The 15544-nt window shown below is 31.6% G+C and overlaps 1 protein-coding gene and 1 long non-coding RNA gene across 2 annotated transcripts; one reads left to right on the top strand and one right to left on the bottom strand.

The window, feature by feature from the left end:
- Window positions 1-2343: 2343 nt before the first annotated feature.
- LOC149901186 (uncharacterized) lies at window positions 2344-3057 on the bottom strand. The gene is made up of 2 exons (XR_016457657.1): window positions 2831-3057; window positions 2344-2527 (listed from the first exon to the last, which is right to left on the bottom strand). It is a non-coding gene; the product is annotated as an uncharacterized LOC149901186 (long non-coding RNA).
- Window positions 3058-4475: 1418 nt separating this feature from the next.
- On the top strand, window positions 4476-7854 carry LOC149901185 (uncharacterized). The gene is made up of 3 exons (XM_090111438.1): window positions 4476-4655; window positions 4922-5026; window positions 7572-7854. Exons 1-3 carry the CDS (start codon window positions 4515-4517, stop codon window positions 7668-7670), a joined length of 345 nt encoding a protein of 114 aa, XP_089967564.1. The 5' UTR covers window positions 4476-4514; the 3' UTR covers window positions 7671-7854.
- The last annotated feature ends 7690 nt before the right edge of the window (window positions 7855-15544 follow it).

Below are 15544 nucleotides of genomic sequence, written 5' to 3'. Positions count from 1 at the left end.
ACAAATTTACATATTTAAATCACTTGCCCACTAATTAAAAATCATGTTAGCGTACAGCAATAAACTCTGATGTCAAAAACGGGCAGGTGCATGTAGCATGCAGATACTGCAACTACAGTTATATTATACATATACCTACCTTCAGTTTATGTTCATGATAGTTATGCAGAGACTGTCTGAGCAGGTGCTTGTAAATGATTTGAAAACATACGCTGTTTGTTCAGTAGCACGGAAGTCATTTTGCCTCTGAGATATTGTTAAGCTGATAATTATTTGGCCCTGCAATCGATGTCTTAATTACTTTGACATTGGTGTATCTTACTGCTATATAGGGAATTAATACAAATATAATTTAAGCAATGTTTAAGCAAGTGTAAAAATTAGTTGTAAGAGTAAAAGTTGGCGTCTTTTCAAATGGAAGGTACTTACCTACTCACAAAAAATTGGTCAATAAGTAGTAAACATTTTATTACGAAAAATAAAACTGACATAAATAAGCGGTAAGCGGTTAAATTTAGAGAAAATACTTTAACGTCTATGCCATTGTTTTTTTCTAGTAGCAATTTTTTTTTCATATTATGCCTAACTATCTATATAAAACAAAATCTATAATGCTCATAATGCTCTACGCAAATTTCAGATGATCAAACAAAAGTAAAAAACTACTCACATAATATTAGCTTCCTCGCGAATTTTCATATATATATTATGTACATACTTAAGTAACTCTATATAAAATTAAAACTACAAAAATAAAAAAATGTAAAAAATAAAAACAAAGGCAATGGATGGTAACCATCATAGACAAGATCATAGACTAGACAAACTAATGTCATTTCGAATTTTTGCGAAAATTCAAAGCTCCGTCTCCTCTTTTGCACGCCTCATAAGCGAAGCGTTGAGGTGGGTACTACCACAGTATTACCATTATTTCCTACAGTAGTGCGACGAATGTACCTGTGCAGAGAAACGGAGGGGAACTGGCGGGGGTCGGGCGACGCGGGCCGCGTAAAGCAAACACGCTTAGTTTGCTTTACCTAGCGCGAAAGGATGACGCAGTCGTATTTTTTGTGTAATAATTTTATTATACATAGGTACTTACATATTCTATTATGGCGCGCACAAACTGTTCGGTTTACGGATGTAAATCTACATTGAAATCCCAGAAGGAAACAATATTTCAGAAAGATTGTATTAATTGTATCTGTTGAATTAAAATCAAAGCTATGTATATGTTGTCCTCATTATTTTCTAATCAGATTGTACATCCCAATGCGAATGCATTACTTAGTTAAATGTTATAATATACAATTAAGAACATCCAAAAATAAAGTGTCCACGTAAATAATATTTAGCAGTGCAATATCTGTAATTATATATTTATGAACAAATAATTACATCAGATTTAATAATCGCAATTATTTTGAATGTACATATGAATAAAGATTTCATCATAATATTAATAATCACAATTGTTTTATTTCCCATTTGTTGCAACCCTAGCGTATTTTCGTGTGGCAGCGTAAGTACCTACGCTGGCGGCGGCATCGCGCGACATCAAAGGCGATTCCTTACTGTAGGAAATAATATTGTAATACTGTGGTACTACTGTCACTTCGCGCAAAACATCTGATTTTTCAAACTTAAAATGTCTTTATGTATCATACATTGCACTTGTAAGATAATACATACACACACATATTAAGAAAAAACACTATTTTTAACGTTCATGATATTTTTGATGTCATTTTTGTTATTTAAACTCACAGAACAGTAAAAACATATAGAAGTGCTGTAATGTCTAATTAGTATGAAAACCAGTGTCGCCAAACCCACACATTTAAACCGATAGTTATACAGTACACTACAAGTAAACTATGCCTTTGATTGGACAGCTTAATTTGAGTAAAAACTGACTTAGGTTATAAATTCAGCATTTCAATATGTACCCTAACGCACCATGTTACGGTTTATTTTAGTATAACATCCCTAGGTATATTAGCTGTTTTGTTTCTCATTGCACAGAAATTCCAAATTCGAAAACATTCAGCTACTCCACAACAGAGGGCGTTAGTTTTCGATAGATATAAATTTGAAACGCAACACATAGAGATAAGGTTGAAATTTGTGTCACTCAACATTAATGACATTAACTTGATATTTATCTGATGCTATGCTCTGAGGGATGTCAGCCTTGTTATCGATAATTCACAAATAAATATTTTTTGTGTATTTTTTTTTCTTTCTTTTATATGAGTATAGTATAATGCGTCACATTTTGGAGTATGTTTATTACTACTAAGTACGTCTTTTTATATTATTATTATTAAATAAAAAACGGAATAGAATAGTATAAATCTATATTTACAAAATACAAACAGAAAATATGCATTATTTTAAATCTTGGAACTGCTGTAGGTTTGATGTATCGGTGGCCTATGTTAGATGCTTAGTACTGTTCGGCATCCAGTTAACTCGTCACGTTGCATTTATCCATTTCTCTTTTAAATTAGCCTCTTTGGGAAATCTATAAATAAATTAGACAAATGAAAGCTAAGGAAAAATAAAATAAAATTTAATATTTATAATGTTTGTCTTTTCTAAAGTATCGATACTGTCGATATGCACCACAAGCATCACTAAAGCGACATTCGTTTGTTTATTGCAATAATATTCCAGAAAGTCTTGTTTGCTGTTCAATCTATAATAGTACTAATTTCTTATGGATTAAGGTTCATTTTGACTAGATATTTGTATACAATTTTGACAAATTACGACAAGCGAAGTTATAACATAAAATATAATTAAAATAAATTAAAATAAGACTTACCGACGGTATGAAATGCCTTCATTGCTGATATTATTTCGTCTGCTATCATTTTTGCACTCTTTATACCGAACAACACGTCCTAATTAATGAATAAATATGGAAAAAAGGTTTGACAGCTGACAACCGACTCGAATATTTTTCTGCGCACAACTGAGAGCAAGTTAGGTGATCTTACCTTACTAGTGACACGTGGGCCACGCCCACATCACACTTCTATCTACTTTACTGTTCTGTGTTTAAACTAGTTAAAAAACAGTTTAAAAAAGTTCTGTCTTGGACGTCCGTGTGTCAGTATGTGCGGATCCTTTTTCTTGAGCGACCGAAATACTTTACTAATCGAGTCTTTTTTTTTCTCTTACGCTTGAGTATGCTCAGGAATAGAACCCTTTCATTTTTCAGGGTCTGATTCGATGTGGTTTAATTGTTATTAAATAAACAAAAATAATAATTAATAAATATTTATTAAAAAAAAATTATGAGGCGTGCACTTTTGGATTTTCCAAATTATTTCTTATTGTCTCTTGTTACGTACTAAATAGGAAGTAAGGGCGTATTCAGAAAGAAAGCTAGAAACTTATAAGCGCTTATCGGCGCTTGTCATGTTCATATATTTTCGTGCGTGGGTTACCAGCGCTGACAAGAGCCGATAAGCGCTTATAAGCGCTTATAAGTTTCAAGCTTTCTTTCTGAATACGCCCAAAGAGTGGAATTAAACATTCTCCATCAAAGAGTATAATGTATAATAGGGCATTCTCCATGTTTTATTGTTAACATCATTGTTACACAGCAGATCGCCCTAACTTCAATTCAAATTAATTTCAAATGATTATCGTAACGGGCTCAGTTAGCCGGTTGTTATCAGAAACTGAACAGGTAGGTACTTTTACAGGATATAATATATTGCGTTCATGTCGCAGACCCATAATAATACTAAAAGAATAATTAAATACAAATACTAAATATGAACCATTAAATACAAATATAAAATAGGTACGCTATGTTCCTGCTTATATTTTTATATGTTACTAGCGGTCCGCCCCGGCTTCGCCCATGGTACATATGAAAAATAGATGTTGGCCGATTCTCAGACTTACCCGATATGCACAGAAAATTTCATGAGAATCGGTCCACCCGTTTCGGAGGAGTATGCAGACTAACATTGTGACACGAGAATTTTATATATAAGAAGTATCAAAGATTGTTCTTACGTGGTTCTTACTATATGCATGTAATTGACAGTAATTACGTTATAGAAGCAACGAGCCGACAAGCGATATGGTGTGAGTAATGTGTCTCGCGCTCCTGTAATTACAAACGGTACATAAATTGCGTCTCACCGCTAGTCAATATAATCTGCAGAATAACTGAATAACCTAAAATATAGCCATAATATGAATAATAACCTAGTACGCTATCTATTTTGTGTTTAAACAGCTTGTCATTTTATTCCAAAATCAGTAGGTAACAAATTATATTTGTCCGAGTGCTTACAATAAAACTATAAATTATTATCATAAATAATTTTATTATGTACCATGGATAAGAGAACATTTGGATGCTACAATGTGTTCATATCTTTATTTACAATGTCATTGTCAAAAGCTAAACAAGTAAACGTCAATGTCATAAGCAATTCACTGTCATAGTTTGCCACTTCTTGTCTTTACTCTTTACTCAGTTTTAAATGGGATCTCGTTCCAGCAAAATTATTAGTAATCCGACAATGGCAGCCGAACTTCAACAATTTATAAAAAATGCTGTTGCTCAAGATAAAGTGGTAGTGTTTTCAAAATCCTACTGCCCTTATTGTAAACTAGCAAAAGATGTAAGTACAAGGTCAATTTATATTTTGGTACTTAATGTTTTTCTTTAAATTAATATTAGATAGACGAAGGCCTATTATAGTATTGTTAACCGGTTTATGTGAATTGATGTTCCATATTTTCCTAAATCAATTCAATGAAGTTTTAGTACTTCATATGAAGCATTCTATTTTCTATTTCAGATAATCACTGATTAAGTACATCAATTATCTACTGATATCTCGGTCACGGTTCCTATTATTAACCAATTATCGTAATAAATTTTCAGGTATTCAGTAAGGTGAAGCAACCAATCAAAGTGTATGAACTGGATGAGCGTGATGATGGAGCAGCAATCCAGGATACATTGTCACAGATCACTGGCTTCAGAACAGTAAGTATAATTATTATGAAACCTTGTAAAATGGATCTGAAATCATAAAAAATAACTTTTTTCCCAGCCATAAAATGATACAACAAACAATGGTTCCATACTAGATAGTCTTATTAATCCCTCAGTCCCGGAATCACAGACACAATAGAAAATCTATTGTGTCGCGGCCCGATCAGGCCGCTCGGTGGTCAATGGGTTATTGGTATCAAAGGAAGGGTCTATTGAGAGTTGTAATTGAAAAATAAAACATGATGTAATTCCTATATGTTTATTTCATATATTTTTCCATTATGAATCGCTAAATATTTTAAAATATGGTGTAATTTACCACATTAGTCATATAGACAATGACATCATATATTTTTTTCTATAACACTGGATCAATGTTTACAATACATATTACATACCAGTTCAATATTATCTATTACAAATTGTAGCCTGAGTTCAACTAATTATCACATAAGCCTAGTCACTTAAGCATGAGATATATATTTTGACACATATAGCTCGAATTTTAAATTTTAAATTATCTTTCCTTCATTATGCAGTATATCTTGTGGTTTCTATTGAACACTAACTGACTCAGGTAATTCCATCTGGTTTCAAAAGTCAGAACTTCTATTGTTTGTATCTTTATTTTATCACCATAATTAATACTCTAACTTCAAAAATGTTGTGTTTTAGTATCCTTTGTGGATAATTATTGTATTTTTTTATATATTGATTCTCTATAAAAAATTTAACATTTGTAAAATAGACCAATCCTATTCCATAAGTGTGGCAACTAGGAACAAAATATTAATCGATTCCACACAGTGAATATCATGAACCTGTATCACTTTACTACTTCATCTATAACAATAATAAAATTGGAGTGTGTAGGTATTATATTAAAATAACCGCTTTTTAAATTCACATGGATACATACACCAAAATAGCATTTTTTTACAATTTTTGTCTCTTCTCGCTAATCTTTGGAATCCCTAAACCGATTTTGATGGGTCTTTCACTGACAGATAGCTGATGTAACAAGTAACAACTTAAGCTACTTTTATACTGATATTCCCACAGGATTGAAAGAAACATCTCACTTATGCAGCTAACAGTAGGATGCAGTTGATTTTCCATAAAAATTGTATTTCCAATTTACCAATAGTATTACAATGATATAACAGTATTTTATTCAATATGATGAATGAATTAACTGCTGTCACAACAAAATAGATAGCTAATTGGCAATAGTAAAACATCAATGTAATACTTCTTCAACTATCCATTGAATTTGTTGTGTTTTAAGTATAAATTATAACTTTAAGCACAACTAAATCTTAATATACTTTTGAGTTTGAACATATACATTTACAGCTGTAGAAACTGCAATCATTTCACAAAACTTTTAATCAAACAAACTGCTGATAATAGTAATGATAAGTATATTCATTTTGTAAACCACAAATTTTTATCGTAAGGTAAATACAAGTATGAGAGATAATAATTAAAAAATTTGGTAATTTCTATGTAAATGTGGTTTTTGCCAGGATATAAAAAATGTGGTCTGGAAATAAATATTTTGTGAAGCATAGCAAGAAATTAAATTTGTTATCATTGTGTTATTTTAAATGTAAATAAATAAATCTATACTAATATTATAAAGCTGAAGAGTTTGTTTGTTTGAACACACTAATCTCGGGAACTACTGGTCCAATTTGAAAAATTATTTCGGTGTTAGATAGCTCATTTATCGAGGAAGGCTATATTATATCATCACGCTACGACCAACAGGAGTAGAGCCACGCGGGTGAAACCGCGCGGAGCAGCTAGTGAAGTAATATAAATTATTATGTAGAAATCAGTATACATGTTGGATGTTTATGAAATATAAATCGGAAGAAAACAAGGAAAAATACAGGAATGCTAGTTATAACTTTAATATTTATAACTGCAATGCATATAATATATTATGTACTAGCGGTCCGCCCCGGCTTCGCCCGTGGTACATGTTTACGTTTTCTCTACATAAGAACCATCCTCGTACTTCAAGGAATATAATAAAAAAAGAATTATCGAAATCGGTTCAGCCGTTCTCGAGTTATGCGCTTACCAACACATTTTGCGATTCATTTTTATATATAAGATTTGTAATTAATTATCAATTTAATGTGATTTTGTGAAAAACTTTCCAGTATGAGTAATCTTATGTCATGTATAATTAATAAATAATACACTAACAACCTATACATAATTATATGAAATAGAAAAATTGATTATAAATCTTAAATCATAGTAGTAATCATGTAGTTTTTAAAGCCATAATTTAATTCACAACAGGAAAACATGAGACATGAGTATTATAACTGAAAGATATTTTCTTTATTATTATGTCATGGAAACTATACAGACAGAATTCTTAATCTAGAATTCTAAGAAATTTGTTAGATAAGAACTGTGGATAAGAAGTATTTTTATATAAATAGATAAAACATAGATAATATTGAGATTATTTTGTAAATATGGCCATATATAATTATTATTTTGTTTGTTTCAGGTACCGCAGGTGTTTATCAATGGCAATTGTGTTGGAGGAGGTTCTGATGTAAAAGCTTTGTACGAGGCTGGCAAATTGGAACCAATGCTCATTGGATAGCTTAATTAATTTAAATTATTAATTATAATTTAATAACTTGGCAAATTTATTGTTATAAAAAAGAAATATTTTTGTTGCTTTTATTAAATCTCTAATAATTTATTAAAAAAGAAATAGCCAAAAAATGCAAAATGAAGTACGAAATTTTTACGAATTTTAATTCAAAAATACAATACTGAAAGTACATGTTTTTTTTATTATTATATACTAGCGGTCCGCCCCGGCTTCGCCCGTGGTACATAATATTTACGTTTTCTCTACATAAGAACCATCCTCGTACTTCAAGGAATATAATAAAAAAAGAATTATCGAAATCGGTTAAGCCGTTCTCGAGTTATGCGCTTACCAACACATTTTGCGATTCATTTTTATATATAAGAAGATTTCATCCGCATAGATAGCGATATCGTTACAACTTAATTTTTAATCACATGATAATCACCTTTACCCCGTCCCGCACTACGGCCTTTTTTTTTTTGTTTTAGTGGGGAAATCTTTCATAGATACCCACGGCCTCCGGGGGAGGGGCCGTGGGTTATGTCGGATTCCTACCGACCAAAACCCCACTGTGTTCCGTCAAGACGCATATTGGTAGAATTCCTCCATGACCCCTACGGCTTGCTCGAACAGTATACCTACTATTTTCTGTAGATTGACACTTTTAAAAATTCGTTATATCTTTTGAATGGAATATCCAATTCTTTTCATTTAAAAAGTATTTTGCTGGTATTGAAACAGTCTATAATAAAACATCATTAAATGGGATAAGGATTAATATATGTGTATCGATAACATGGTTTGATTACTGTCGGCACTTCTATTTACTTTGAAAACGTAAAAAAGTTGTTGTAGTAACATAACTACTGAAGATGGACATATGGTATCGCGGACTTTCTTGTAGATATTGATCCATTCTATAATACCGTAGAACATTTTTTTGTTCTATCTTCAATAGATTCCGCAGCGCACGCGATGACAGATTTTTTATTGAGGATTTTTTTACACCTTGGGTTACATTATTGCATTTTTGGTAAGGATCTCTAATTTTTTTGAAAATGCAATATAGCCTATGTTGCTCAGTAAAGATGCAGCTTTCTAATGGTGAAAGAATTTTTGAAATCGGTCCAGTAGTTTTTGCGTGAAAACCATACATACATACATACATACTTACAAACTTTTCCTCTTTATAATATTAGTATAGATAAACGTACCTATTATAATTTCTATGCATTATTAAAAAAAATCGCTTTAAAAGAGATAATAATGTATAAAGATAATAATATGTTATAGTTAAAGATATTTCTCTTAATTTTTTACAAATATGTATGTTTATTAAATAAAGTTCATTGCACAAACCATCTTTTTGTCTAAGGCCCTATTTTTACAAATAAACTTGTATAGTCGAAAATAAGCAAATCAATTTTTACGTAACTACTTAATTATGTGAGGAAATAATTTATGTATAGATAGCCTCATAGCCTATATTATAATAATTAAAATAAATCGTCAAATGTGTTGCTAAACGTAAAAGTCGAGAACGGGTCGACCAATTTGGCTAATTTTTGTAAAATTTGTAAGGCACAAGGAAGTTTTTAATGGAGAGAAAACACAAAAAGGGGCAATAGGGCAGAACAACATCTGCGGGGAGCTGGGGCAACTAATATTATTTAAATAAAATGCATATTACAATTTATTATTAGAAGTAAAAGAAATGATTCATATTTTGTTTGGCTACATGTCGTGGCCATATCGTAGATTTGCTCACCTCATGAAATGCTCGATAATTTCATGAAACGGTCGCATTTCATATATGCGTCCTACGCCATCTAGTTTCAAACGAGGTAAAACTTGTGTGGAAACTAGGCTTTGCCATTTTACCCGACTGCGACGGAAGAATGGTTATGTTTTTCGAGTGTATGTATATTTCTTTGGCACTCGCCAAAGACTAAAAAAACTTAATTTATTTGAGTGGTTTCAATAAATTCGTCTTAACTGTAACACTGGGTACAAAAAAAAATACAAGAAGTGAAAAGGAGATTGCCCAAGTGACTATGGCACTTGGTAGTTGGTATCGCAATCAAACTTATTGTGTCAAGATGAATTAAAGCTCAATTTAAAGCTTGATGTTAGTACTTGACATTATTAAATTTTGTATCTGAATAAGCCGCAGTTCACGACAATAAAAATAAAACAATAGTTTTATTCAACACTTAAAAAAATACTTTTTCGACTTTAAAGTTTAAACTAACGATGAACATTAAGTTTTACATTCATGACATACCTGTGTAATATTTTAATTTTCAAGACAAATGTGAAAAGTTAATCGTAATAAACACTATTTCAAAATAAATAACGTCGAACATGCGCATGCGTCAATTCAATTCAATTTTTTCGAAGGGTGGCAATTTTGTTTGAGTACAATTCTGCCAATGTCACGTTGGGAAGATAATACACGCTTGAGAAACTAACATTAGAACACATTCATTTTAAACAGAAACGTTGACAGAAACTATGACATTAATTGACGCTTCCGGCTTCAGATTGTCAGTGTTACCACATCTTACTAGTATAGGTAATGATTAAAAATACCCACCTTGGAATTTATTTTTATGTCGATTTGTCAAGTATTTATTATATTCAGATTGTGATTCAGATACTGTTACTATTTGCATTATACATATTTTTAATCAGCAATTATTTAAAAATCCACAAATCATTTTACCGAATTAAATTGAAAATACTTGCGTCGTAATTGTTATTGTATGTTCAATATACGAGAGTAGCAACACTGCAAGCAATATTGCAAGAGAGATAGATATATATTATGTTTAAAAACAAAAACTTATTGTATTTCTATATGTTCGGTATAATTACGACTTAATAGTGATATTTAAGATCATTATAATTACAAATAGGATTTATTAATATCACGAATACGTGACACGACTAAAATTTTACTGATACCATCTAGATCTGTGCCGTGGTCATTCTCCAAAGGATTGTTGGCGCCAAAAAGAAAGTAAGTTATTTAATTATTGTATTTGTGCCTACCTAAAATTTGTTTATCGAAGATGAAGATAGACGTAGATGTTCATCAAATATTTTTCTATAATAGAGGGGATCGAACACAGTTTTAGCACAGCTCACTGTTGTTCAATCATCAATAAAAATAACTAACAATAGTGTTTAATATTCAAAATATGAGCGACATAATGGAAGTTATTTTTTGTTTATGCTTGGTAAGTTACCTATTATTTTGTCCAGAGTAGTTAATTATTCTAAAATTATAATAATATGGAGATATTTAGTGCATTTCCTAAGTTCATTTCTATTTTAAACCACTTTACTAGATTAAAAAGAAATATTACCATGAGAGAGTACTAGACGCAATGACTAGACGTACTTAATACCTTTACCAATTACCGATTTTTTACGGAAAACAATTTTGTCTATTAAATAATAATAATTGTTAAGCTATAAGTACCTAAATAGGTACCTACTTATAACAAGCACACAAGTAAGAAGAAGATTGACGTTTTTCATTAACGACAAAGTGACAAAATTTTGATTTTTTTTTTAAAAGATTCATCTCTCTCTTATAAATATAATCTTTTTTCAGAGTAAATTAAGTAAGTACCTAGAATATTTAAACAAACCCAAATTATCTAAAGGCGTCAGTTATTATTATGTTAATAATGACCCTCGACAGCGAACCGGCGAGAGCTAAAATCGTCCCGAATTAATTTTGGAGATTCTCTCATAAATCCTTCAGAAGAAGTCACTTGTCCCCTCCCTAAACGTTTTATTACGCGCACGGGATGAAAACATCAGGTTCACTCAAGGCCACGACGCGCAGCCTATTGGGGGCTAAAAATACCGAGCCATCCCTAGCTGCCAATATTGTATATCCTATGTCATTGATAAAAGCGTCGTTTTTGCGTAACGCAATATATTCGGAGTTGTTAAAGAGGAACGAGTGCGAGAGGGACGCCAGACGCGGATGTTTTTCACCCTCCACGAACGGTCCTGCCGCCCAAATATTTCCCGAGCTCGCCGCTAGTCGGCGCCTGCGAGCCCGCCCTCGCACATGTTTTAATGCCTTGTTTTTTGTTTGGACCATGTAAACAAACAGTTTTTGTGAATAAAAATAGAATCCTAGACGCCTTTCTTCTTAACATGTTTCGTGTGAACAAGGTAGTAAGGTCACTACTAAGAAATGTGCAATTTGAAGATGAGAGTAAAAGGAGTTTAAGGTGAGTACGCTTTCCCGTAATTATATCTAGCTATAGGTAGGTACATTATACTATTCTTAGTCGCTACATAATCTATGGATACTCGGAATTAATTCCGAGCTCTTTCTTTGAAAGATTATAATTTTTTCCTTTTAATAGAAAATCTGAACTGTAATTTTTATTATAGGGAAAAAATATATAGATATTTTGTTCGATATCAGTATTTATCTTCAATAATGATTTGAAGCTTATCAATTTCCAAAAGTATAAGATTCATTGATTACTAAACTAGCCGTTATAAATAGTACATTAGTTACATAATGTAATAAAATTTAACGATATTTTTATGTTATAACTTTTGTAACAAAAAATATATTGGTATAAACGATCATTGTTTTCTGATATAGAAATCGTTGTATCAAAAAATATTTTTATGAATAGCATAAAGGATATTTTGCTACCCACAAACTCATCCATAGTAGATACAGACTGAATGAGTGGTTCGGCGGGAAGGCTTATTGAGAGTTTAGGCGCTCGGTCTATACTGTGCAGTGTACACTGTATAGCACTCGTACAATATAAGGCGGAGGGCAGACGGCCGCCAGTCAGAGCGCCTACGGCCTTGCAGGCGGCAGCGTAGCGCCCAAGCGTCGCGTATCTTGCTACGAGAAAGTTTTCGTACAACTTTAACCTCGTAGCAGTTTTATTAAATTGTCTACATTAGCTTTCGATCTTCTTGTAAATTATTTGGTAAGGACATATCGTAGATATATCATGCACTTTATAAGTTATTTTTTTAATAATTTCAATTTTCTTTTGTTAAAATCTTGATTAAACACATAATTAATTTTTGTATTTAAATTTATTTCATAAATCGATAGATGCTTGAACTTGCCTCGTTCAAGTTAAATAATTTACCTATTGAATTATTTATAATAAAATAAATACTATTTCTTTATTTTTTCAACATGTAGATTCACTTTCTTCGGGCTTTGTTTCTAAAAATCGTAAAAGATAGACAAACGAAAAAATATTTTCGCTTTGTAATAAGTTTAGATTTGAATGAACAGAAAACATGAACATTTCTTTTAAATTTATTTATGGGCAGTTTTGGTATAGAATATAGACATAACTAATGATATCAAACACTGTACGTTCATGATATCCTCTTTTACATATAAATGATGTCGGATGCTAGACAGATGAGATTTTCTATAGTTGCCCGCACAATAGACAGCTAATTTTTCCTTTCAATCTCTCATTTCCATGCGGTATATGAGGTCCTGTAGCGCGGTTTAGTATATTACTTCATATAAAGCTGTTTATTCGTTCTCGTTCGAGGTACGTTCAGAGAAAAAAGGAAAAAGTCTTTGCTTATTCCCTTGTATGTCAACAAAGTTCGGTCTGGAGTAGACGAGTGCTCGCGAGCTTATTTGTGTTCATTAATGAGGGTGAATTGTGAAAGTTATTTTATCTAGAAGTGCCTCATTTGTCCTCTCATGTGCGAGAGACGAAAGTATTCCATTCCTTTATCATAATTCGCAAAGTTAACCCTTACAGGTTAGGGACTTGTATTTTACGAGATATTATTCGTAAGACAAATATTACCGTTGCCCGTTTATTGTTTTGCCGTATTTTACGTACGTGGGAATAAAAAAAGGTCAAAAGCTATCAAGTCAGTTAACCGTGAAACCTGTATAATTTATTGGAGATAAGGGTCATGAATTTTTTCTGATAACTTTCCTTATTTATTATTCCTAAAGGTACGTAGTTAGTTGTTTGTTTTATCTTATTATAATTTAAAAAAAAATTTGGAAAATCCAAAAGTGCACGCCTCATAATTTTTTTTAATAATTATTTATTAATTATTATTTTTGTTTATTTAATAACAATTAAACCACATCGAATCAGCCCCTGAAAAATGAAAGGGTTCTATTTCTGAGCATACTCAAGCGTAAGAGAAAAAAAAGTCTCGATTAGTAAAGTATTTCGGTCGCTATCGTGTTAACAAGAAAATCCTCCGCACATACAGACACACGGACGTCCAAGACAGAACTTTTTTAAACTGTTTTTTAACTAGTTTAAATAACAAAAATGACATCAAAAATATCATGAATGTTAAAAATAGTGTTTTTTCTTAATATGTGTGTGTATGTATTATCTTACAAGTGCAATGTATGATACATAAAGACATTTTAAGTTTGAAAAATAAGATGTTTTGCGCGAAGTGACAGTAGTACCCACCTCAACGCTTCGCTTATGAGGCGTGCAACAACAAAAGAACTGTTACCTATCTGAAAGTATTTAATATATTTATTGACTACCTTTCTACTTATAATGAAAAATGATAAATATATTAAACTAATTTTTATGTCGAAATAACAATAAAGTAATATTCGTTTCGAAATATAATCCATTAATAAAGAGGAAGGTATTTTGCAATGAATATACTAGCATTTTAATAAAAAGTAGTAGTTATAGCTTGTAAAATGGTGAACATTACAATTTGTTACTCAGATTAGCCATGTCCGATCCTCGAGGGTCCAATAATTACTAATACATGTATCTAATGCTGATTAAGCACTATCTACGTTTTGGCGTTAAGTAGGTTTTAATTGCTATGTAGTCATATAACCAATAAGTAACCAATCACTTCATGTAAATGTTGTGCATAAAAGAATAAAAAAAAACATTTTCTCTATACCTGCATAAATAGCCAACGAAAGGGCATTAGGATCGTCCACACCGCCTAGACTTTAGAATAAACAACCGCAGTCGAAAATCAAAAAGTTTTGATGGAAAAATATATTAATTAAACGCTTTGGATATGTCTGCAAGCGGCTCATCAAAAATGTATAGAATTCCTATAATTTGCATAAAAGTCATTTTATTGCCTCGAAAGACAAACAGAATAGGATATTAGCTGTTGAAATGGATTTAGCAATGCGGTGTAAGGTGCCTGTGCAAGTTTCTTATTTATACGAAAGTTACGAATAAATTTTGACAGCTTTAAATAACCGAACTCTGGAAATGAGAGAATATTGTATTTGGGGTAGAAAGTCAATAGTCAATACGTTTCATGGCTAAAAATGCCGTATTAATATGGTTTTTTTATTGGTACTGAACCTACTCAGCCACAATTGCATAAGGAATATCCTATTAAAATTTTATTCCATTCGAAAATCGTAAAACCCGAATAATACCAACCTGGGACATGTCCTCTCAGCGAGTCAATGATGGACGTTTTCATATTTTATTGCGGGTATTATTATGATTTTTCAAAAAGGGTTGTAACGAAAAAAAAGTACTATTAACGTAGGTACTTGGTCGATCCTTAATAATGTCATTACGAAAACACCACAACCAGTGTAGAAGGGGAATCTTAAAGTATAAAATGCGCATATGAATAAGGGATATTACGTAAAAATATGATCGTTATTTTCAAGTACGAACTATAATGACTTGTTTGTCTCATATAAAAGTTTATTTAAACACTACAAAGAACATCAGGGAGAGAAAAGAATTGGATGAGCTTGTGATAATTATGTCGAGTAATTCAGCGCGCATTCGTTAGTCACTATTAAATATTCAACAGTTAGTCCGACTACAAGTTTCGATCGTGTCTTAAATACACCTCTGAAT

This window comes from Colias eurytheme, chromosome 17, assembly GCF_061535395.1.
Source record: "Colias eurytheme isolate Ceu_HAF_F1 chromosome 17, ilColEury1 Martin Lab GWU primary, whole genome shotgun sequence".
NCBI classification, from domain to species: domain Eukaryota; kingdom Metazoa; phylum Arthropoda; class Insecta; order Lepidoptera; family Pieridae; genus Colias; species Colias eurytheme.
Note: the sequence above shows the minus strand (reverse complement) of the source record. Positions and strands in the feature narration are given on the sequence as shown.